The sequence below is a fragment of the Anolis carolinensis genome, chromosome 4 (assembly GCF_035594765.1).
Source record: "Anolis carolinensis isolate JA03-04 chromosome 4, rAnoCar3.1.pri, whole genome shotgun sequence".
Classification (NCBI taxonomy): Eukaryota; Metazoa; Chordata; class Lepidosauria; order Squamata; family Dactyloidae; genus Anolis; species Anolis carolinensis.
In genome coordinates, this window is record NC_085844.1 from 166,572,377 (window position 1) to 166,597,792 (window position 25,416).

The window sequence follows — 25,416 nt, forward strand, 5'->3', positions numbered from 1 at the left end:
GCCCGGATTTTGATGTTTTACCATCCAGTGGGAGGCTTCTCTTCTGTCCCTTCATAGGAAGCTGGAGCTGACAGAGGGAGCTCACCCACGCTCCAGATTCGAACTGCTAACCTGGGTTTAACCCATTGTGCCACCAGAGGATCTCTGACAGGATAGATCAGAAGGATACTGTGAAGGTGGAACAAGTGAACATTAATTATTTTGTCCACTAATGTTTTTCTTTTGTTCTTTCTAGATATACCTGTATTTCCAACCATCACAGCCACTGTGACTTTTCAGGAGTTTCGCTATGATGAATTTGATGAATCAATCTTCACAATTCCTGATGACTACAAGGAGGACCCTAGCCGCTTTCCTGATCTCTAACATAACTGGAACGTTATCAGCAAATAAAGAATACCAGCATGCCACAGAGAGAAAAACAGGATGCAGAAAGCCCACATACATGTTTCATAAAGTGGGTGAAATAGGAAGGGATAAAACTTGTTTAAATGAATTCAGAAAGGGAACACAAAGTGAATCTCAATCCGTTGTACCATCTAGCAAGCATCCCATCTAGTGTCTAAATGAGAGCAGGTCTCCTGATGCGTCATATACATTTATACATCCAGACCTGCAAGCATGGTAGCCTGGCACCTCAGTGACTCCCCATCCCCCCACAGATACATAACAGCTATAAGGACTGTCATTTGTTTTTTAAAATGATGTTTCTTGGAAATAATAATAAAAAATACTCTTGGACCATTAGCATAAAAACTAAAATGTCTTACCTGGCTGTTAACCTTTTAAAACATCCATCTTCCTCAAGATGCCCTCATAGCCTTCCATCAAGCTTTGTTTTCATAAATTGTAAATTCTGTAATATTCCGTGAACTGAGCATCAGTTGAGCATATAGTAGAAGGAATTTTCTGTAGATGAATGAACCAAATGGTAACCATTTAAACCATTGCATTTACTTATTGCAATATGTTTCTGAACTAGAGCATTCACTCTGCAGGGAATAAGGTACCTCCTCTTAGCACCTTAGTGCAATTCATTGTGGTGCTATTCTATTTTTTTCCAAACTCTTAATTTCTCCACTGAAAGTTGTTTACTAATCTTCTCATGAAATCTGCAGATGTGATTTCAGTCTGTTTGGAAATATCCTTGCCATGTATGTTGGAGACCATGCTTGGAGACTTTTTTGGCCTACAAGTTAAATTGCTGACATTTTATTTTGGGCTTAGCAGATCCACAGAAGCTGCCCAACAAACACACAAGCCTTGTATTGTTACAGCAACATTTGGAAATATATTGAATATATGCAGTTACTTTAAAAACAATCTCAGAGCTTCAGCTTTTCCGAAGTAAAAGCTGGGAGAAATGAATAGGGCTTGCAATGGGTAGAAGAAATAAAACCCCATAAGAATAAGGCTGTTTTCCAGTGTGGGTAACTAGAGAAAGGCTGTTTGTTTTTCTTTAGATGAATTTTTAAAAGCAAATATCTTCACATGTTTCTAGGGTATTGGAACTTGAAGATCACCCAGCCTTTTTGCTTGACTGGAAAGAATGTGTCTCCTATTGTCAGTTCCTATGTTCATTTGTATCCAGAGGTTTAGCTTCCTGTGAGGTGTAAATGTATAATAATGTAAATATTTTCAGAAGTATATTCTTTGTGCAGTCTGGTCAATCTTTTTTTTTTGTTTCCTGGGAACTGCTCGAGTCACTTTTGGACTTCAAGAAAAACACTGCACTGGGTAATACGCTCAGTTAGAATGTGAAACGGGATGGAGCGAGTTAGCATGCAATAAAACAAGACTCATGAGCTACATAAGCTCTGTCAGGGGAAAATGCAAGGATAGTCACACATTGCTTTGTACTCAAATCATGTGCAGAGAGTTAACTCTAGAAGAAGGGGGCTTCGTGACCTACAACAGTGGAGAAGCGTTGGGCCCAATTCCAGAAAAACTGTAAATGTGTTCCAACCTTAACTGATGTTGGTAAGGAAGACTGACAGCTGAACACAGCCTCTGCTGGCTTTGTACGTATTGTTGTTGGTGCCATGCTGTGGAAAGTACCATTTCAGTACCAGTATCCATTATGACAGGTGCAGCCTACCCTTGTAAATAGATAATTATAAAATGGAGAGGCATTGTCATTTTTTAAAAAAGAAATACTGTTTCCTGTTGTGAGATGATTGCTAGAAGAAACATTGGGCATGTAAATGCCTAACCCTATAGGGTGAACCTAGTTAGCAGCTCTATCAATGGGATGGTAAGGAGAGCTATTGACCCCACTGTCCCCTCAATCGTCTCCTGAGACTTGGGAGAACCCTCTGGAGCAGATTTGGAGAGTGGAAGCTACTTGATGGAAGAGAAATCAACATCTGTTATGTGAATGAAAGCTTGCTCTTGTAACATAACACCATACTCTTTGGTGTCAGGCCAGCAAGGCATCTCATGAACGAGGAGATGCTTAATACAAAATATATAGCACTGTTCTCATAATTAATGGGCTTAATTAGATGATGGTCATACATCTGAGGAAATATGCCTTTGGTCATCTCCTGTACTACTGGGTAAATAATGCCAAAGTTGTCTGTTATACAGCTCTAAAAAATAATGATTATCCCAAGAAGTGTCACACTAGCATGTAGCAAATAGGTTCATTTCATGGTAGGTTGGGTGCTAACTTAATTTGGTCTATAGAGCAAGCTCATTTTAATTTAGTTTCATTTATTTCAGTGGGTCTTGTGAAAAACCAGTCTAGGAGAAGTCTTAGCCCAAACTAATGGAATTACTGTCACGTTTCATGAAATCATAATTCTTGCCGAGTAAGTTATGTCTTCGGGGAGTTTTTTAATTTATACCATCCTTGACAAAAGTGAGTCCTTAGAGATTTTGCAAACCTCTGTCTACCCAATGTATTAACATGGGTAGATTTTGAAATTATTTTTTTCTCATCCTGTTTTAAAATACTTAGCTATATAAAACATATTTTCATTTGCTTCCAGTAGTGGATTGGGGTGGGGGATCAAATTTTGGCCTATGGCCAAATGTATATCTGCTTTGTCTACTTGGTTAGCCATGCATGAAACTTCTCATTTGAGAGGTCGATCCACATATACAAAAGTAGCTTTCTTGTACTTGGTACCTTTTTTTCATATAAGTGCAAGACGCATTCCTTGAAAGAGAACTCCATGGATATATTGTCCTACATAAAGTAAGATCAGGAAGTGTTACACGGGAGATATTGATGCTTGGTTAGATACATGAATGAAGAAAAATGGTTTAGCACTTAGTAGTTAAGCACTTCTAAGTACCCACTGTAGCTCCTTTTAGATTTACTCATATTTTTTCTCATATAACCCAAGTCACAGTTTGGTAATTTTGCATGGCAAACCTTGTTTTTTAAGGGCACCCCTACTAGTTGGTATTTAAAACTTTCTATTTCATGGGACATTTCTGAATCATTTTTGATGATTTTGGAAATAGGATCGTTGTGGTAGGATTATGAAGAATACATTCATGGAAAAAATTGTAAAGCACCAAACACTAAAAAGCATCACAAGGGGCCAGGTTAGGATGAAGTGCCTCTTCCGTGCTTATTGATCATGGTTGGAAGATAATCTCTTTGAGAAGCAGAATGTAATTGAATTAGTGTTATGAATATTCTGGACAGATTAAATATATGAGAATTTCATTGAGGTATGACTTAAAATCTAGGAAAGTGTTTTGGTAATCGTATATATGGAAATCCTTTTCAAGATTTCCCAAACCTCTTCCTTAACCAAACTTACTGGTCTTCCAAATAATTGCTTTAATTAATGGCAAAGGGAATAATAATCTTTCCAAGCAGTTAGTATTTCAGTCACTTTATGTTTTGAGTTTGCAGTTTATGGTTACCTGACAATTTGTATCAGAGAATACACTTGTGGATATAAATCTGTGCTGGAAACCCACTTTATGTTGAGCATAATATATTCAGAAAGTCAAATTTTAAAGATATACTTGTTGATTTTGATCATTAAAGTTACTTTATTTAAACTTTATTAACAAACTTCCTATAATGCTGCAGTTTTTCTTTAACAGTTTATAATTGTGGAAACTTAATGTCATTTTTGTATATTTCTTTTCATGTGTTCTTTGTCTAATCTAAACTCATCCTCACTAATAGGGTTTTTGGTTGTACCACTTAGAATTAAGACCAAAAGATGCTATTTGCTGAACATATGAACATTTTCAGATCTATTATTCTAACATGTGTGGGCACTTCCTCCATATTAGAGGAAGAATAAGAAGTACAAAAAGGCTGTTACAGTGTACCACTTTCACAAGGACATTTTATTGGTCAGTTTTTCAATAAAATCCTCAATTTTCAGTGCATTTTTGTTGCCTTTGGTTTCTTTTAAGCAGTTAACTACAGATCATACACTTTCCTTTGAATGCAGCAAGGTCAACTGTGCATCATATATGTGTTGTCTACATTACCCATACCTGGACCCACAAACTATCTTATGGTCTTTTATCAGAGCAACATGCCAATACTAAGACTTATCATTTTTACATGAACTTAAGCAGTGCATCCTGTATACCATAAGCATATGCCTTTGCTCTCCTCTCCCATGAGTCATTATAATCGCATCTGACTTCCTGTCTTGCTTCAAATGGCATAATGAACTCAAATGCATGTTCCCCTGCAAACAAAGGATAGGTGGATTGACAGATCATCCAGATAAGGAAAAATGTACACCTCACGTTCTCTCAATGAAGCAACCACCATCAATACTAAGTTGAATAGGATTGCTGAGTGGCCAAAGGTAGGATTCTGTACTTAGTATACAAGTTTCCAATATTACCAGCCTGGGGTGGACTGTTGCATGAAAAAGGCTTTTTGTAGGTCAAGAGACAACAGATATTCCAGACTGAGTGCTCTTCAGAGCAGTTGGTGATTTCCATCTGGAATGCCATCATTCCATTGTGGCTGAAAAAGTCGGAAATCTTGTTGTCTGAACTGTGTCTTCAGAAGAATCAAAAGGACAGAAGACAGTCTTGAGTGGCCACTTGACCTTGTTCTCTTTGGAGTATTGATCTCAATTTAAGACAACAGATAATTTAATGCATTGCCAAATAATGTGAACACTAAGGGACATGAATCATGGTTGAATATCAATTTGGTAGTCACATTTGATTTGGTACATGTATTTAATTATGGTGACTTCCTGGCAGACACGTCCTCCACCATGGAATGAAAAACAAAATGTCAAGACTGGAATCTGCTGTAAAGCCTTGGCACATTTCGACCTGATTCACCAGGATCTGGAGAAGAGGCTGCATAGTCCTCTTTAAAGTTATCCTGACAAATGATGAAGCAATTGAAGCAGAAAATGATACTTAATATTGAGGCTTATCTCAACATATTGGAGGGACCTCCATCACCTCCATCTTTTGGGAAGAGAGAACACAACGCAAAGTGCCACAAGGGCATTTGTGGGGGCATTTTATGTTTAGCTTCTCAGGGAATGAGCAAATCTGAATCCCCAGTGGAGCCATTTCTGTTCCAGTATATCTGCTGTAATATCTGATGTAGTATCAGATGAACACAAAAATTAATTCTAACTTGGAAATGTCTCCGATTTCTGGCACGTTATCAATTTATTCTCTGAATCCAATTCCAGCACTTACATCACCTTTTAAAGATTGCAAAAAGGCCTGCAGCCTTTAGCTCACACTGCAGTGTATTGTGTCAGGCTTTCATCATGGTTTCCAGAAACGTGGTGTCTAATCTGAAGGAAGATCTTATAATAGGAGGAAGCAAATTCATGGGAAAACTTCTCTCCCCAGTGGGCTAACTCATCACCTCTGAATAAAATTACTGGATGAGTCCTGAGGGAAGCTGAGACAATTAACTCTTTTCTATCCCCTACCATTTCATCCCTTTGAGCTGTGGCTACAATTGGGATGCAGGGAAAGATACCATGCTTTTTTTGTTTTAGCCAGCCTTATTCTCCATGCAGCAGGCAAGATGTAGGGCTAATTCTCCCTCTTAAGATGGAAAGTAGGTTGAAGCCCTACCTCCTTGTAAATGGGAACAAGAATGCCATCCCCATTACAAGGAAATCGCTGTTCCTAGTAGACATGCACAGAACATTCTGAACCATATATCAAAATATATTGACATGTCTGTTGATAAGATAGAACACTGGTACAAAGAATAAATGTGACATCAATTTGTTGTTGAAGGCTTTCATGGCCAGGATCACAGGGTTGTTGTGTTTCCGGGCAGTATGGCCATGTTCCAGAAGTATTCTCTCCTGACGTTTCGCCCACATCTATGGCAGGCATCCTCACAACCTTTGAGGATGCCTGCCATAGATGTGGGCGAAACATCAGGAGAGAATACTTCTGGAACATGGCCATACTGCCCGAAAAACACACAACAATCCTGTGACATCAATTGTTTGGAAAAGGTACTTTTTCCATATTGATGAATTCCTATATATGGCAAAGAAAAGCTACAGAGACACTAAATTCCAGAAATAATTTCATTAGCAATTCTACTGGTTACTTAAAAGTGTTTTCTAAAAATAACTATGGCATTCAGAACTCAAATTTTTATTATTGTAACCTCCCACTCTTTAATGAACAAAGACTGTAGATTGGTATACTTGTATTTCAGTGATAACACCATTACATTAGATATTTTGCCCTGAATCATGTTGGTGAGTAGAGCTTGCTTGAAAGTGCTCTGAAATAAACCTTTTTTGTGGTCTTTCTGAATTTTGTGTGCATAAACCCACTGAGATAGTTCAGATCCATTGCAGGTTAAACTCCCATAGTTGGATACCATGAAAATCTTTGACTGCAAGGGAGTATGATTCCTGTGTATTGATTCTGCTGATGTTTTACTACAAGTTAACCCCATAGTAGAGAGCAATTTCCTGAAAAACCCCATTCTATGTCATTACTGAAGTCATGGTTTAATTTATAAATTAGATGTCCTGAAAAGATCAGTTGGGGAGCGGGGGAGGGGGGATTAACAAACTTCAGACAAGTCAAGAGCATAAATGGTTACAGGTACACTTTTGTACAAATGCAAGTGTATATTTAAGGGTTTTATTATCAAAGTCTTGTAAAACAATTTCAGAAACTGTACATCAACATGGCACAGACTGTAGCCTACTCTTGTTTTTACCAGCACAAAAGTATATGCTTCAAAATCTTTCAGAACTAAAAGAAGAGGTTGCCCAACTACTTTGCATAATAACATGAAATCACTGTGTGCAATAGGTTACTACTTCAGTGACTGTAACACAAATGTATTAGTTTATACAACTTGAGATCAATTACATTATCAAGTAGACTTATTTTAAAATAGTCATGAAGTTTATTTTTTTAAAATGCACTACCTTTTTTGCAGGGTTTTTACACTCACAAACAAAATCAAAAATGAAATGAAAACCATAGAAAAGACACAAAGCTAACCCTCTCTCATCTTGCAGAATACAGAGGAGTTTTTTTTATAAGCATCTACAAGTTGCCAAAATGAAATAAAAGAAAAATCAATCACACCACCTGAGAAAGATTGAGACTCAAAACGTTTTCCTTACACCGGGCATCAAAAAAGGTTAGTGCATTTCAACCTTGTCAAAGCTAAACAAATCCACAACAAAAAGATTCAGCCAGGTGGCCAAAAGATTATCTATTTCTAGCAGAACATTTGTCTCCAGGTGAAGCTAATGTTAGTTTGTCTATATTTTAAGACCCTTAGTAGATCCACTGTTTGTTGTAGAGATGAGGATGTTCTTGCCACAGTTAACATGCAGCCAGTGCATTCCCTATTTTGCTATTACCGCAAATGAATAAAACGCTATAAACACTACTGTAGGTGAGCTGGTTTACTAAAAAGGTCATACAACACAAACAGTCCATGCCTGCCAAAGATGCATGCAACTTTCTGCTCAAAAAGGAAAAAGCAGCACCAAGCGAGGAAGAACTGCCGGGCTGCTAAATTCAATTTGGCCAAGAACAAGAATGGAAACCCAGATACCACTTTCTAAAATTCTGATGTAAGTATTTAATATCAGGAGCTTTACAACCAGTTATAGGTACAGTTGTATACATCTAGCTTAAAAGGTTAAACAAGTACAGCATAAAGGAATCACACAGGAATGACACTGATGCATGTTGTCAACTGTTTTCACTGCAAAGGCAATATTTAGTCGCTCATATCCATATCTTCTTCATGGTGATCATCCCCATTGACTTTGGATTCCCTTGCATCGCCACTCCCTTTTTCAGCCGGTGAATCTTTACGTTTTGGGGAAGTGGAATCTGTTGCCTTTTCTTCCTTTTTCTCTTTTTCACTATCGTAGCCTTGTTCTTCTTCATCATAATCCCTTGTGACCTGCTTTGCCGAGACAAAACACAAAGCAAAACACGTAAGATGTGTTTTAAAGCTCTTGAGAGTCAGAATAAAGTAGGCCAGCAGACAGATGTAGGGAAAAAACAAATTTTGAAACCTACTTTGACATCCTTGTCACTCTCTGACTTTCTCTCCCGATCTTTCTCTTTGTCTTTACTCTTCTTCTTCTTGCTTGTGGACCTTTCTCGCTCATCTCTGCTTCTCTCTTTGTCTTTATCCTTTTTCTTCTCCTTTTTGTGTCTAAAGGGAAAAGACATTTCAAGAGGTTGAGAAGATATACAAGAGAAATAATAGTGAAATATTTCAGTTCTGCTCCCTGAATCATACAAATAAAACTAGCAAATACAAAAACCAAGCATAGATCAGGGAAAACTGCACAGAGACTTTGATGACATGGATTCACAGCTGTGAGAAATGGAGATATTTTATAAGATTAACTATATTTATTTATTTATTTTTCAAACTTATATGCCGCCACTCCCCTAGGGCTCGGAGCGGCTTACAAGAACCAGCTAAAATCAACAATTTAAAAAACATTTTAAAAACATCTTAAAAAAAATCTTTAAAACATCCTAAAAGCACCTTTTAAAACATCAGCAACAGAACTCAAAAGCCTGCCGAAACAGGTATGTCTTACATGCCCTGCGGAAGGCCAACAAGTCCCGCAAGGCACGAACTTCAGGTGGCAAGCTGTTCCACAGAGATGGCGCCACTACTGAAAAGGCTCTGCGTCTAGTTGCAGTTAGACGCAAGGTCTTAAAACTGGGGACTTCCAGCAGGTCTTGGTCCTCAGAAAGGAGGGATCTCTGGGGTTTGTAGGGGGTGAGGCGGTCCCTCAGGTACATCGGCCCTGGACCATGTAAGGCCTTGCAGGTAAGCACCATCACTTTGAAAGTGATCCGGTGCTCAATTGGTAACCAGTGCAGCTGCCGTAAGATTGGTGTTATGTGGCATCTTATCGGGACTCCCGCAAGGAGCCGGGCAGCTGCATTTTGCACCAATTTGAGCTTCCGGATCACCGACACAGGAAGGCCAATGTAAAGGGCATTACAGTAATCCAGTCTCGAAATGACTGTAGCCTGGATCACTGTAGCCAGGTTGTCCCTAGATAGATAGGGGGCTAGCCGTCTAGCCTGCCGAAGATGAAAAAAGGCAGTTTTGGTAACGGCAGAGACCTGGGCCTGCATCGTCAATGAAGGGTCCAAGAGGACTTCAAGACTCTTTACTAGTGAAGACGGGCGTAACACTTCGCCATCCAGTGTTGCCAACTGGATATCCCCACTGCCCGGTCGGCCCAGCCATAGGATCTCCGTCTTTGCTGGATTCACCCTCAACCTACTGGAACGCAACCATCCAATAATGGCCTCGAGGCACTGGTGAAAACTGTCGGGTACAGACTCCGGTTGGCCTTCCATCTTTAACACAAGCTGAGTGTCGTCAGCATATTGATAACACTCGAGCCCGAAATCTCGGACCAGCTGAGCAAGTGGTTGCATATAGATGTTAAACAACAGAGGGGAGAGAATGGCCCCCTGAGGAACCCCACAATGTAGAGGGGACCTCTCAGAGACCAGGCCCCCCCTCTCCACTCGCTGTCCACGGTTGTGAAGAAAGGAGGCCAGCCAATTTAAAGCTGTCCCCCTAACTCCAGCAACGGCAAGGCAATAAACAATATCAATGTTTCCAGTTAACACACTGAAATTTAAACAAAGAATAACACAACTGAAATCTTTGAAAGAATACTAAAATATGGTTAAGTTAAAATCATGCAGACAATTTTGTCCTTCAGTCAGTTTCAATTTGTAACATATGCAAAAAACATCAATTGCATCAGACTCAAGCACCCTTTCACCCCAATCTGACTATTCTCCAAATACTGGATTGGAAAGATATTTTTCTGTAAGTATACAACAGAATAGTAACATCAAACTAGCCAAGATACAGTGATGTTAGATATCAACAATTCATTCATAACAAATTGTTTATACAATCATTTTTGGCCTAAACCTGCAGCAAAGAATATTTAACGTAATAAAAGCTGTAATTTTTCTAACACACTTCAGTATAATTTATTATTTGCTTGAATGATGATGCCATTGCATATACATTAGCAAAGAAAACCACCACACACCGACAACAAAAAACCACAAAAAACAAAAAAGAATACTTATTAGCAAAAAACAAAACGCAAGAAATAATAAAGAGTGGGATTGCTACATTCTCTCTATTTAAAACATGCACAAACCTTTTTGGTGAAGGGGACTTTGACATCTTTCTCTTAGGAGATCGGGGCTTTTTAGGAGACCTGGATCCACTCCTGCTTCTTCGACGTCGTCTTTCTCTGTGGGCATCAAAGATAAAGACCCCAACAAATTAGAAATTTCCATGACCACTCCTATTACCTCAATCCAAACTCAAACAGGCATTTCTAAGTAAGTCTTTGGTCAATTAAACAAATTTACTAAACCAGATGGAGGGGATATTCTCTGCAGTAAGTTACCAACTTTAAATTGACCAATTTCATTTGCTGAACAGAACATTTGGATTTATCTGTACAATCTGTGCTCTTGATATCTTCCCATCCTGATTGATTAAGGTCAGCAGATGTGTCCTCGGGATTTAGATCAAAAAATGATTGACACATTTGAGGACTGCTCATCTTAACAATTCCTTTAAAAGACAATAGTGGTTCAGCCTCTGTTAAGCTGGAGAGGATCAGAAGAGGTTCTTAGTGGACATTCTTCCATTCTGGGAGAAAATGACTGAGGGAGTGGTTGCTGGTCAACTTCAGGGATTGACTGGATGATACTACTTGGACCCATTTCAATCAGATTTTCAACTCTATTCGATGAACTTTGTGGGAGAATCAAGAGAAACAACCTTCTTTCAGGAATTCTCAGCTTTGTTCAATACAATTGTCTATGGTACTCCGCCATGAAGGTCGTGCCAATTGGGAGCCTGAGATATTTTTTTACAGCAGTAAGTCTCTTTACATGATGCTTAATGAAGAAAGTAGTGCTGGAGGACTATTGTTTTACTCCATAGAGATGCTGCATCAGCATCTTTGGGATGCTGGTTTGTTCTTTGTTCTTTTTAACATATACATGAAATTGCTGGGAGTGGCTGCCTGGAGGAATGAAGTGACATATCAGCAGTATACAAGTGCCAATAATTGTAGGCTGAAGCAGTGATTGTATTTCCACTGAACTTAAGACTCAGCAATCAGTTGGAAGAATGCTAATAAATGTAGATTAGTTCAAAATGGAATTTGTGTTAGTAGGTGCTTTGTTTAACTGGGTGGGTTCCCCTGGAAAGAGCAGACTTATATGAGAGTGTGTGACTTGTCAAAGGCAACGTGATGCAAAACTATCACAGGATTTCTGTGGTGGAATAGGGATTCAAACCCTGGTCTCCGCTAAGCCACTTAACCAGAGAGAAACAGGCTGACTGTAGTTGTTAATCTCATAACTTCTACATTATTACTGTAATCAGTTAAGTTCGCGATTGCTCATCGGGACTGGATATTTCAAATAGTGTTCTAATGCTGTGACACTTAACTATCAGTTTCCAGGTGCAATTAATACTATTAGTATTGATTTTCAAAGTCCTAAAAAAGTATGGGTCTCCTTGGCACTATCACTATATACATTTACCAGGCATTTTGTTTTATCATGTTGATATTTTTATCACTTAATTTGATGGCTGTTTAATATCTTACTATTTTAATTACACTATATTGTTTTGGTTGTTATACTATTGATTCTCTTGGGGGTTTGTTGTGCAAATTGGCACAATAAAGCCCCAAGAGAATCAATAAACCACCTTAAAAGTATCCTTAAAAGCATCTGTTGGGAAGAGCTTTTCTGTTAGACACAAGTCTCTTTCAAACCACAATTTTAAGGCCAATTCTCAAAAGGTATATTCAAGATGACAGAAGATACGGTACCTGCTTGTGCTTCTGGACCGTCTGGCTGTGCTGTAACTCTTTGGTGGAGTTTTAGATCGCTTCTTCTCTTTCTCTTCTTTCTTTTTGTCTCTAAAATGTCCCAACATCACATTAAGTACATGTAATGAAGCTCTATTTATTCTAATCCAAAATGGCAAAGTGATTTGTTTCTGAAATATCCCCATTTATAAACATATCTTGAAGGGGAATAATTTTTACAGCTACCTCCTACATGCTTCTCTCCTTCTGCCCAAAATATTAGAGGCATTTAGGAACAATGGTGCAAGCACTGGGAAGAGAATTGGTGTAAATTACATTCGTTCCCATTTCAGTGACAGAAGCCTTCATTGGATCGAAGTTCAGACATCCTTTCAGCTAGTATAAGTAACATGTTTCTGTCCCAAATATGTTTAGTATTACATAAAGTCTTCTGAGGGTACCTGTTTTTGGATGTGCTCCTAGACCTTCTAGTGCGCTCTCTGGAATGAGACCTCCGCCGCCGAGGACTTTTAGATCGCCTCCTGCTTCTTGATTTAGAGTGAGATCGTCTTCTAGATCGGCTTCTTGATCGTCTGTTGAGCAAATATTTTATCAAAATAATATATCTAATCACAAGAAGACAGATTATGAACTATCAAAGCAATCAGATATAGTAGGGAAAAAAGACTAGAACCAAATAAGTTATAGAGGTGTCTAGAAAAAGAATGAATGAAGGATGACTTAAGTTTCCCATGGGGAGAGTTCAACAACATGGCAATCTTACAACTTAAAAATCAGATATTCTAGCCTTTATAGATTAGGAAGATGATTAATAATAATAATAATAATAATAATAATAATAATAATAATAATAATAATAAGTGTTATTTGTTACCAGCCTCTTCTAATAATAATGCATTTTATTTGTTAACCACCTCTATTAATAATAATGTATTTTATTAGCTATTAAACCTAAATAAAATCTACATAAACCTTACCAGATAAAGTGGTAAGAGACATAAAATACCTTTCTGGAATTATAAAATGGGGCTCCATTACTATTGATTATTTACCCTGATAGTCTCCAACAGCGTGTAAAAACACAACACAGTTTTGCACTATTTATTTCTATTGTACTGAAATAGTTCAGGGAGTGATAACTATGAACTTGGAAGAACATATGAAAAAGTATTTTTTTAAAAATCAAGTTTAAAGTCAAATACACAATTTTCACAATGGGGGTATAATATTTCAAATTCATGGGGAAAATACTTCAGCTTCGCAATACTAAACCAGTGTAATGCCTAGGTGTAATACTCAACCTTTGAGCCTTACTTTTTTGTGAGACTTCTTGGGTCCCATATTGGAAGAAGGGCAGGATATGAAAAAATAAGATGAACCACAGATACGGTTAGGGTCTGAGAGAATGTCCACAATATAATTTAATCAATAAACTCCCAGAGTATGAAATTTTACCTGTGTCTAGAAGACGATGGCGTCCTCCTCCTCCTTGAGCGTGATCTAGATCTTGAATGCCTTCTCTTATCATCTTTTTTATCTAAAATTAAATTATTAAAAATATTATCATTAAAACTGTCAGCACCTTTCCTTTTGGACATTCTCAATGTGTTTTTTTTTCGTGTCAGGAGCAACTGGAGTTGCTTCTGGAGTGAGAGAATTAGCCGTCTGCAAGGACGTTGCCCAGGGGACACCCGGATGTTTTGATCATCCTTGTGGGAGGCTTCTCTCATGTCCCCGCATGGAGCTGGAGCTGATAGAGGGAGCTCATCCGCGCTCTCCCCGGGTGGGATTCGAACCTGGCAGCTTTCAGATCACCAACTCAACCCACCTTCAAGTCACAAGGCTTTTATCCCCTAGGCCACCGGAGGCTCCTATTCTCAATGTTTAAGCTGCTACAGGACATGGCTTTCTATTCTAAAAGCCGGGGAGCAAAGTGCCTATTTTAGCATCATATAGTGCCATGTGAACTCTATGAGAATACCAGTGTACTGCAGGATATACAAACACACCTTAACCTAAGGCAGGGATGTCAAACTCATTTGCTTTGAGGCCTCATTATCCTTATGGCTGCCTTCAAAAGGACACTGAACCCACGGAAGTAGAATCCATGGATATAGAGGGCCAACTATAATTTTTTTACGCAGCGGGTCAGTGCTCTCTAGTTTTTACCCAGTTTGGGTTTCTAGATGTTACTGAATGACAGCTTCCATCACTTTGGATTATCGGCCATGTGGATTAAGGATAATGGGAATTGCAACTCAACCACACTTGTGACTCTGCAGTTGGGGAACAGTTAAAGGACATTTTAAAGTCAGGCATCATATCCAAAATCCTTGTATTTAAATTCAAACCCAACTATCCTGACTAAACAGAACAAATTGCAGTCTTCTGGAAGTTACTGTATCACAACTCCCATCAACTGAAGTCATGATGTCTAATGATGAAGAATATAGGAGTTGTAGTCCAGCATCTGGAAGGCCACATAAAATGACACGGCGGTTCGGATCCTGAAAATACTGGGTGCTGATTTGTTCATCTTTCCCATATCAACAGCAATACATCACCACAAAATAGGGTGAAAGGGTACAATGATTTCAAATTCAGACAATTCAATTTAAATCAAATTTATGTATTCATATCCTAAACAATGGCGCAAACTGGCATGATAAAACATGTTAAACTACAGCCAAAGTATTACTTACACGGCTATTTCGTTTGTGTAAGATTAAGCATCTCTGTCACATTTATACTTTTTGCACACTTCTCATGTTTTACCTACATAGGGAATGCCTATAAAATGACTGTATCTGTGATGTTTTATTACTAAGCATGATGGCAACATATAAATCTACATGCTTCTTTCCAATTCTATGCAGTGATCATTTCCACCACTCAGCCTTGGCACAGCCTAAGGCAACAAATCCAATAAATGACTGCTAGACTTAAAATAAGCTCTAAAGCATACAAGACTCATTAAAGAAATTTATGTTGATGAGATAAAAATTGAAATGCTAGAAAGTAAATATTCATAAATGGAAAAATAATCGAATCTGGCTTCATTTACAAAGAAAATTCTCCTTTAACCCAGTGCATCTGACAGAGGACACTGACTTGGTTTAGAGTTGAATTATAAATTCAATCTAACGAACTTTCTGGGAAGGCAATTTCACCAGTCTGCCACTTCCTATGTTGTTTCAAAAAGTCTGTAAACCCTCTTTAACGGTTTAGAAGCATACAAAAAAGGAGGGATTTGTAAAAATTAATGCCGAATGGTATGTGATTTATCCCACAATTAAGAACTGCACTCACGGTAATTCTGAGATGTTATGTTTTTTTCCCCTTGATAACTTTCCTAACTATCCCTAACATGTTTTTTTCCCCTTTTACATAGCTCCTCACACATTTTGACTTAGTTATTTTCAACTGGTACTAAGAAGCATGCTGTCTGATACAAGTAATGGGCTAAATTGACTTGTTAGTGCTAATTAGGGTGGATTGAATGCATCACTGCAACTTTACAAACATTTAGGGGTCATTAAAAGTCTCTCATTCCCTGTTCTAATCTGATTACAGCTAACAACTGGATTTGTTGTTATTTTACTTCTTATTTCTATGTTATTGTGTTTTATTTATTTCTACTGATTACTCTGATTTGAGTAATTTGATGTTATGAGCACTAAATGCTTTTTGTAATGCAAGATGATTTAAGGGATATTTTAGACTATTTACCTGGTTCAATAGCAGCAGAGATCAGGGATTGTGCTTCTCGTACTCGTTTCATGGCTTCTTCTATTTCTTTACTGGAGGTATCTGTTTTAATACTTGGTGAAACGAGGCCTGCAGTTACATGGTTCAGCCTGCAGTAAGAAAAACAGTTAATAGGTTAGAGGTGTATGCCAAGCAGAAACATCCCCTTCATTTTGTTCCCAGACATAAATCCAAATGCTGGTTATAACCTATAAAGGACCTATACTGCTTAAAACCATATCTCCTTATGAACCTGCCAAAGTGTAAAGATCCTTGAGGTAGAGTTCTCTCTTGGCTCTGCCTCCATCACTGCAGGTCGGTCTGGTGGGGACCCTAGAGGGAACCCTTCTCAGTGGCTACTTCCAGCCTATTAAGATGGCCCCCCTTTTGCTCGCTTTTTACTATCTGGCAATACTTTATTGTTCAAACACTTTTAATAAGTAATTGCTTGCAGGAGACTTTTTACAAGTGTGTTTATGTACTCCAAGTTTGTTATGTTTTTAAATGACTTTACAATTTAAAAAAATTAATAAGATATTAGTGACACAACCTTGTTCAATTATATTCCGATTCCTTAATTATAAAGTTTTTAGCTTTATCTTGATTTAGTATTTTTGGAAGCTGCCTTGAGTCCCATTCTGAGAGAAAAACGGGATAGAAATAAAATGAACAAATGAATTAATTAAGAGGTGACAATTCTTGACTATTACTTGGGAAACAGAAAGATTACAAGAAATCAGAGCTAAATAACTTAATAAATATGTAACTGAAGACATATAATACAAACTCTGAAAACTGAATTCAAAATTAAACTAAAAATATCCATTATACTCCTGCCTCCCAAGCTCACAAAATTACCAAGTTCAACTTTTTCTGCACCTGCTCTGCTTCTATAACACTTACAGACATGAGAAAATTAAGCAGGCAAAATCTCTGACACATCTTGAAAATCAACTGAGGAAAAAAGCTTTATATAAATACTATAACTTGCATCTAGAAAAGTACAGCAATTCTATTATTCAAATGAGATTTACACCTAGACCCACATTTCTTCATCTCCCTATGTTCCAAGAGATGCCCACATACTCAGGAGAAGCCTTTCTACATATACTCAAATATGTTAGTTAAGGAATTACAGATAGCTTTAGTCATGGTATAGAATTATCATTCCCCAGTTATGAAACTCTTTGGATAACCCTGAGCAAGTCATTTCCTTTTAGCCCAAGGTAACTCACAGGTACTTACAGCACTCTGGGCATTTGCAGAGAGAATGGGATGTAATGCCTACGGCAGAGCTCTTCATACAATGCCATTCCAGAGACACATTTTGGAAAAGCCTTTTAGGAAGCTTCCCTAAAGAATCCTGTTTTTAGAAATACTTCAGTAATTGTAATGTTTAGTTTTTGCTACTCAGAATGTTGTGTTTTCCTCCTACCACATACATATACATCTTATGTTTTTAACTCTTATGTAATCCTTCCTACTCTATTTCCTTTGAGCCTTTCCTCAATTTTTGGTCCAGGAAAAGATAAGGATAAAAACGATTTTAACACACACTCAATGATAGTGGCCCCTCAAGCAGGTTTGATTCAAAATGAAAAATGAGCTTTCCTGGTGTCAACTGAGAATCCATACTTCTCCCATCTTGGTTTCCTTCTAACAGTCCACCAAGTGTCAATACTGTTCCATAATCTTATAGCAGCTGCACTGAGAGCTCATATGCAAGATTCTATCAACTTCCATAAGAACTACAAGTAACACTGAAGCAGCCAGTGGCAGTACACCAATCTAGCCTCAACAGAATGTTCTCCTTTTTCTGCCAGCAGAACCATATCCTTAGAGTAAAAGTGTGAGCTAGATAAATAAAAGTAGGTTCCCTTTGGTTTAATACTATTTGTGGCAAACACAGCCCACAAAAATGTGATGCAGAGTCAATCCTTGAGGTTGTGAATGAAGCAGAGACTGATCTTAGCTTTCATTCTGCTAAGGAAAATAGAAGAGGTGGGGTCAGTTTAAGGTGCTTTATTGAGCTGAATGAGAATGAAAATAGACAATCTGAAAAAATAGCAGCAGTGTTAGCAGCACTGTAAAGCAACATAAATTTGCTGGCAGCCAAAGTTTCCTTTGGAAGAGGTAACAGGATTTGTAAAAATCCTTGAAGTCCAGAAAGGAAAGAGCTAAGATCTCGCGGTCCAAGAAATTTACTGTCTCCCAATAGCAACTTGCTCTCATTTTATAAAGGAGGGAAGTACTTTGCCGATCATTTCATCAATTAAAATTGTCTGGCAAATACTATCTCATCAATTGACTTCGTTTAGGCTTTCCTGAGATGGACTAAACTCCTGCATTTCACCGCTCCACTCAAGAGAAAGGAATGGTTGCTTTTTATATAAGAGTTAAATTTTTTAATATAAAGTATAGTACTCTCATTGACCTGTGGATAAGTCTACCCAATTTTTGGGGCTTGATTTTTTTTACACATGAGTATTTAGGGTATATCTTATTCAACAGACACTACTCCTTTGGGTATACTTGTTGTTAAACTGTCTATTGAAGAATGAGCTTTCTAAATCAGCAAATTCTTTGAGAGATTCAATACTGTTAATGCTACCTTACTACATATGTTTTGAAGTTATCCCATTGTAGCTACATTTAGAAAGGAAGGAAATCAGATAAGTAAATTTCATTTGGAAAAGTTCCTTGACATGTATGTTCTTTTGAATTATTTGCATGTTCTTTTGAAATGAGCAAATTGCTAACAGAAGGGGCCATTTTGCTTCCTTTGGAATGCTAAATATTTCATACTTCATTACTAGAGGTTAGCTTTCCTCAATTATGATACAACACAGAGAAGAACATTTGAAAGAATGTATAGAGAACATTTACAAATTGACTTAAAATTGGACATTTGATCAGCTTTTATAGAAAGCTACAACTAATGTGGTTATTTTACTCCTTTTGCATTTTTATTTTTCTGCTTTTGTTATATTGGAATATTATTGCTGTATACAACCAAGATCCCTTTTAAATGTAAAAAAATTAATTAAAAAAAATTAAGTAGACTGCTAAGAATTCTATATGCCCAGTTTAGTGCATATATAAAAATGCTACTGAGCATTTGATGATATCAGCTCAGAAATCAGAAAATTCATGATAATTATTGACAAAACCCAATGAAATCATTCTTACTAATATCTTACATTTAAAGCACTATTCTTATAGTCACATACAACAAGGACTGATGCAGTAAATAAAGGATTGATAGTATTCCCCTCCTGCAAATCCAATATGAACATGTAATGAGTTGCTGAAGTAATAATGGGGTCCTCAGCCTCCTCTCTGCCCACTCTCAATTTGGTCCACAGTATTTTTTCTTCACTGTAACATATTCTTACAGTTTTGTTTATAAGAACTGCTAGGTAGTAATAAAGTGGAATGGGCAATGTGAGGGGATATATGGGCTTCACAGAACCCCATCAGGGCTTCAGTGTTCATAGCTGTAATTAAAATTCTGTTTCTGCTCCCAGCTATTGCAGAAGTTTTTTATGGAGTGGGATCATGCTACAAACACTCTCGATGGTGGATGGGGGGGAAATAAGAAAATGGCAGAAGTACAAGAAGGAAGTGAACAGCAGTTACGAGGTTTCACTAGAAATAAACTAGCATTTGTTTTGTCTGTGAGAAAGGTATGATTTTAAGGATGGCAGGAGAAAGGTACAAGAATAGCTTGCTTGGGCAGTTGTATGTAATTGACCCTTGCAAAACAATGTTAAGTTTCCACTACATTATCTCTGCTGGTAAAACAAAACAGACTTAACACACCAGGGTAGCAACACTTCCAAAGAGTGTCTATAAACAGCCTTCCCTAACAATTATTTGATTTGGGTACAATTCAAAAGAATTTTCACAGACCCAACTTCATTACAGTGAAAAAATGAAAATCCATACTTACTTTGGATCTACTGTACTCATAAGCTTTAGTAGTTGATCTGCTGCAAGAGACTATAAAGAAAAATTAACAAGGAGGTGCTTTTAGATATGGAAATTGGTGGAAGGAAATCTGCCAACTACTCTAAATTAAACAAATAAGAACATATCTGCAAATTAAAGTCATTGTGCAACCACAGTCAGACACATGAAAAGGGTAATTTGATGCTCTCTCAGATTGTGCTATAGATTTAGTTCTTGTTAGCACTGACACTGAGAGTTAATATGAGCATTTAGCCTTCAGATGTGACTATAATTATAATTAATGTTTTAGAAGGCAAAGTATGTATTTTGAATTTGAGTTTACTTTCTGAGCTATCTACAAGATTCCCTTATAGACTGTAGAATCCATAGAGGATACATTATAAAATGTAGAATATGTTAATAAAGTAACAAAAATGGCTATTAACATGACTATTAACAGGAGGAAGAACTACAGTAGTTTTTTATTTTAATTAATATAATCCATGATGAAATTATGAATTTTAAAAAATAAATCAATCTTCCTGGGCATTCAATCTTGCATCTCAAAACAGCAATCTTTAAACAAACAGAACAAAGAAAGACTGGAAAGAGAAACTGCAAAACTGAGATATAACCAGAAACACCAGTCCATCAACAATGGGTTGAACAAAGACAATGGTTCCTGATACTTAATATAACACTCCAACTTCATAAAGGCTCTCTTGGCTATTTATATCTTGGTTCTAGTTTTTAGGCTTCCATTATTCACATATATATAGTCAGTTTTAGGCAACATCATTCACCCTGCCTTTGTCCCTGCCTTTGTCAGAACTCATTTCCCTCTATGAACCACCAGAGATTAAGATTTTCCAGGAGGCCCTGCTCTCAGTCCCGCCATCCTCACAGACATGATTGGCAGGGATGAGAGAGGGCCTTCTCAGTGATTGCCCCTTGGCTATGGAACTTCCTCCCTGGAGAGTTTAGATTAGCCCCCTCTCTCCTGTTCTTCAGAAAGATGATAAAAACCTGGCTGTGGGACCAAGCCTTTGGACAATGCAACAAGGCAACCATGGAAAATTTCACCCTGCTGATCGGATTCGGTATGGCTGATCTGAGATGGTTTTTAAACAACTGATTTTAAAGTGGAGATAATTGCTTTTAGTGTTTATATATATTTATAGTTTATTTTATGTTCCAGCATTGAATGTTTGCTGTATATATGTTGTGCTCCCCCCGAGTCCCCTTCTGGGTGAGAAGGGCGGAATATAAAGTTTAAATAAATACATAAATAAATAATCAATGTTAAATTTGAACTTATCACCTCATCATTATGCCATAGTTTTTGCATTTGTATTGCTATTCGCATGTACTGTCTGATTATTCATAGACATAAAGGCCTTTTCTAGACACCACTCTGATGTATAAATAAATACAGTGTTCCCTCGCTTATTGTGGGGGTTATGTTCCAAGACTAATGTTCCGCAATAAGTGAAAATCCACAATGTAGGGACACTATATTTATTTTAATATTTATACATTATTTTAGTAATTATACACTATTTTAAATCTTTATAAACCAATGGTGTGTTGATAAATCGCCTCCTTTGCCTCCCGTTGCTGCTTGGGCTCCTTTTCTTTCCCTTCATCTTCTCCTTCCTCCTTTCCTTAGGCTGTAAATTGTAATTTTTATGATTTATAATATTCTTTTAGAGTTTATTGAAAAACCGCGAAACAGCGAATCCGCAAAAGGTGAACTGTGAAATAGTGAGGGAACACTGTATACGAAGCTTATGTTATCAACACCTCTCTCAATTAATCTCAGAGCTGCTATACAATTATTTTGCATATAAATCAAATGAAAAACTAATATCAAAGAGAAGACTTATGAAGAAAAATCCAGAAAAAAACTTGGGCCCACTCTCTCTTTTTTTACGAAGTGGATCACCAAAATAAATGTTTCACCTAATGTTTTGCCTGCCTAAAGCTCCTATTTATCAGCTCTAATCTAATCCATTACTTATGTCTGCCCCCAGCAAATCAATTGCCTCACCAGAAAGCAGCAGCACAGTGATGACGCTGCACCTCAGATCTACGATCACTTCACTTACTGATTTTAGGTGCAGGTCACAAACTCAGGTAACATAACAGAGCTATACACACAAACGATTGTCTATGTACAAAGAAAATGTGTCCAAATGACATATATTGTTACAGTTCCCCGTACAAATGAAAAGGAGCAACAGCTCTAACACAAAAGTTGTTCAAGTCTGGTATTGGTTCCAATACATATAGGCTTCAGGGATGACTTGAACAACTTTTGTGTTAGAGCTGTTGCTCCTTTTCATTTTGTCGGATACGGCCAAATTGAGCTTTGTACGGGGAACTGTAACAATATATGTCATTTGGACACATTTTCTTTGTACATAGACAATCGTTTGTGTGTATAGATACTTTACAAGTATTCTGGGACTTTGTATAGTAATTTAAACATAACAGAGCTTGCAGGACTCTATTCTAAAGGAACTTGATACAAATAGATCTGCTAGAAACAGGACACTCTTACTCTACATCAAAGTGGTGTTTCTGAAACAAAATACTAAAACTTTTGACCACTAAATCAGTTTCAACTCTTTGATGTGTTTGTTATCTGTCATTAACATGTCAATATCTGCATCAAAAGATTAAAATATTATGTAAATGTTCACAAATGAAAATGTTGACAGCTGAAACCAAAGAATGTGTACACTGAGGCACATGTGCAACATACCTGGGAGTTTAAATTGGCTGTAGGAAGACCAAGAGCGGCCAGGGCTGGGTCAAGTGTTGGAGCTCCTAAAGCAGCCAAAGGAACGGCACCAATCTACATGTAATAAAGAGAATTACAGCAATAAGCAATAATAAGGCAAATAATTAGATAGCACATCTGTGTTTCTGCTTAACTGGAAGACAAAATTTATTGTAACCAGTGTTCATTATTTCTACAGGAAGTAGTTTCTAACTATTCTGATTAAATTTCAGAGTGCTGCTGTAAACGTATCTGCAGTGGCATTAATATGAAGAAGAAGAAACACAGGAAAATGATGTATACCACACATTACTCTTCTACGCATATCATCACTGGACTGGCAGCAGCTTTTGACTCTGGATGAGTTATCTTTCTATATCACTTGCTAGCTGAAACCCTTTTCAACTGAGGTTTCCAGTGACTGAGCCTGGAAGAGTATGCATCTTTCTAATATACTATGGTCTTTCCCCAATTACACTTCCTTTTAGCAAGTCAACCAACATGTCACTGGCTATTATGACTTATGGTTTCTTCAAGTTCTCAGGTTCACATCCCTTTCGATTGTTTTAAAAAATATATAAATAACAGGACTGCAGACCTCAGAAACCCAAGGATTACATTATCAACCAGTGATAACCTAATACTGACCATGTACTAATTAAACCCATCAACTGACTGAAGACTTTAAATTGTATTTAAAAACTAGCTTGGGAACCCGGCGATGCCCATGCTATTTGATAAAGGCATTATTTGTCCTTGATTGTTATGCATTCTCAGTTTGGAGTGGGTGAACTGCAATTCCCAGAATAGTGGGTCAATCCTCCCCAAACCCTGCCAGTATTCAAAGTTAGCCATTTTGGGTCTGTGTACCAAGTGCGGTCCAGATCTGTTGTTAGCCGGTCACTGCCTGGCTGCAGTGCTCTCTGGATGGGGGTGAAGTACTACAACTCCCAGATTCCTGGGCCAATTGGCCCAAAACATCTGTCATTATCCACAGCAGGCTATGTTGAGTCTTGGGTGAAGTGTGGTCCAGATCCGTCGTTGGCTGGGTTCAGTCGTCTTTGGATGCATGTGAACTATAACTCCCAAAATCAAGGCCCATTCCCACAAACCCCTGCAGTATGTTCAGTTGGTCATGAGGCTTCTCTGTGCAAAGTTTGTTCCCGGTCCATTGTCGGTGGGGGTCACTGTTTCTCTGGATGCAGAGAAACTGCATCCCCCAAACTTGTCCAATATGTTATATTGGTTATGACTCTGTGTGCCAAGTTTGGTCCTGGTCCATCATGGGTAGGGTTCAATTGAAGGTGAACTATAAATCCCAATATCTACTACTCCCAAATGTCCAGGCCAATTCCCCTCAAAACCCACCAGTATTTAAATCTGGATACATCAGGTATGCATGGCAAGTTTGGTTCAGACCCATCATTGTTTTGGTTCATAGCGTTCTGGGTGTAGGTGAACTACAACTCCACTAAATTCCCCAGTAGCAGTCAGTGTGCTTTGACTTGATGCAGGGTGAACAACTTCCCCCATGTGGAGTCAATCCCCCAAACTCCTCCAGGAAATTTAGTTGCTGCTCAGTTGTGCTCTGTTATGGAGACAGATTTGAAAGGGAAGGACAGTAGGCGGGGTCATGCAAATTCCACACAAATGGAATACCCTAGGATGCCTGCCTGTGGTAGAGGACAATGCACAATCTAGGATGAAATGGTCCCCAAATGAAAGCATTCCTTGGGTGGTGGTTCGTAGTGTTTGGGAAGGACATTGGCAGGATTTGGGCTACATGTTCATGGAGCTCACTGTAACCGCAATGTCAGTGGAAAAAAGTGACTTGGTGGCTCCTCAGCACTGGGAACTATAGCCTTTTTGTGGAGGCTGTCTGTGTGAGCGGACACCCGTGCCACATACACACATACAGGTTTTCACTTTTATTATGGATATAGATAGATTAAGCTTCAAATTAACTAGCTATTTTAGAAGATATGTTGCTTTTTTCTAAATCTGCTTTTTGCACTTCCATTTTCTACACTTGCTGGGTGGTAAGACAGAATGAGGAAGAACTCGGAACTCTTACTTGCTGCTTGCCACCACTGCTGATCTTCATTTCACTTGCTGCAAATGGTCAGCTTGGCAAAGAAAAGCATATTTCACTCATTCTTCAAGGCAACATGCCATAGGCTTGGATTCTACTGGTAGTTCCAACCAGAACTACCTGTAGTACTACCTAGCTAATCAGTATGTATGTACAATGAATCTATGGTATTCCATTGGGGTTTGGTTCCGGGATTCCCGTTGATACCCAAATCCATGGATACTGAAGTCCCATTATATATAATGGCATAGTAAAACGGCATCCATTAAATAAAATTGTAAAATCAAGGCTTGATTTTTGGATGCTTAATTCTGTAGATGCAGAATCTGTGGATTGTACTTCCAAAGTGACAATATGGGGAGATATTTCCAATTATCTATACAACCTTCATATACAAGTTATTACTACAGATTTATAAACTTCAACTATTTACCCATCTGTATATATTTTGCAAATATTTTGGTATAAAAGAATACTAGTACGAATACACT

General features: G+C 37.8%; 3 protein-coding genes across 6 annotated transcripts in view; 1 reads left to right on the forward strand and 2 right to left on the reverse strand.

Annotated features, from left to right (window-relative positions):
* Nucleotides 1–4,365, forward strand: part of ankrd13c (ankyrin repeat domain 13C) — a 36,158-nt gene extending 31,793 nt beyond the window's left edge. Inside the window, exon 13 of the mRNA XM_062978166.1 lies at nucleotides 236–4,365. Coding sequence (XP_062834236.1) covers nucleotides 236–366 — 131 coding nt within the window. The 3' untranslated portion in view covers nucleotides 367–4,365. The remainder of the gene's footprint in view (nucleotides 1–235) is intronic.
* The window catches only part of lrrc7 (leucine rich repeat containing 7), a 645,519-nt gene that overhangs the window by 302,393 nt on the left and 317,710 nt on the right, over nucleotides 1–25,416 (reverse strand). The gene's annotated exons all lie outside the window — the stretch shown is intronic.
* The window catches only part of srsf11 (serine and arginine rich splicing factor 11), a 28,963-nt gene continuing 10,628 nt past the window's right edge, over nucleotides 7,082–25,416 (reverse strand). Inside the window, exons 4-13 of one of the 4 annotated variants that reach the window (XM_008118422.3) lie at nucleotides 22,816–22,908; nucleotides 20,050–20,099; nucleotides 16,080–16,207; nucleotides 13,806–13,887; nucleotides 13,665–13,679; nucleotides 12,791–12,922; nucleotides 12,351–12,440; nucleotides 10,650–10,745; nucleotides 8,506–8,644; nucleotides 7,082–8,389 (exon numbers count right to left, since the gene is read on the reverse strand). In XM_008118422.3, coding sequence (XP_008116629.1) covers nucleotides 8,198–8,389; nucleotides 8,506–8,644; nucleotides 10,650–10,745; nucleotides 12,351–12,440; nucleotides 12,791–12,922; nucleotides 13,665–13,679; nucleotides 13,806–13,887; nucleotides 16,080–16,207; nucleotides 20,050–20,099; nucleotides 22,816–22,908 — 1,017 coding nt within the window. In that variant the 3' untranslated portion in view covers nucleotides 7,082–8,197. The remainder of the gene's footprint in view (nucleotides 8,390–8,505; nucleotides 8,645–10,649; nucleotides 10,746–12,350; nucleotides 12,441–12,790; nucleotides 12,923–13,664; nucleotides 13,680–13,805; nucleotides 13,888–16,079; nucleotides 16,208–20,049; nucleotides 20,100–22,815; nucleotides 22,909–25,416) is intronic. The other 3 variants (XM_016996493.2, XM_008118423.3, XM_003225833.4) reach the window with 3 other exon arrangements.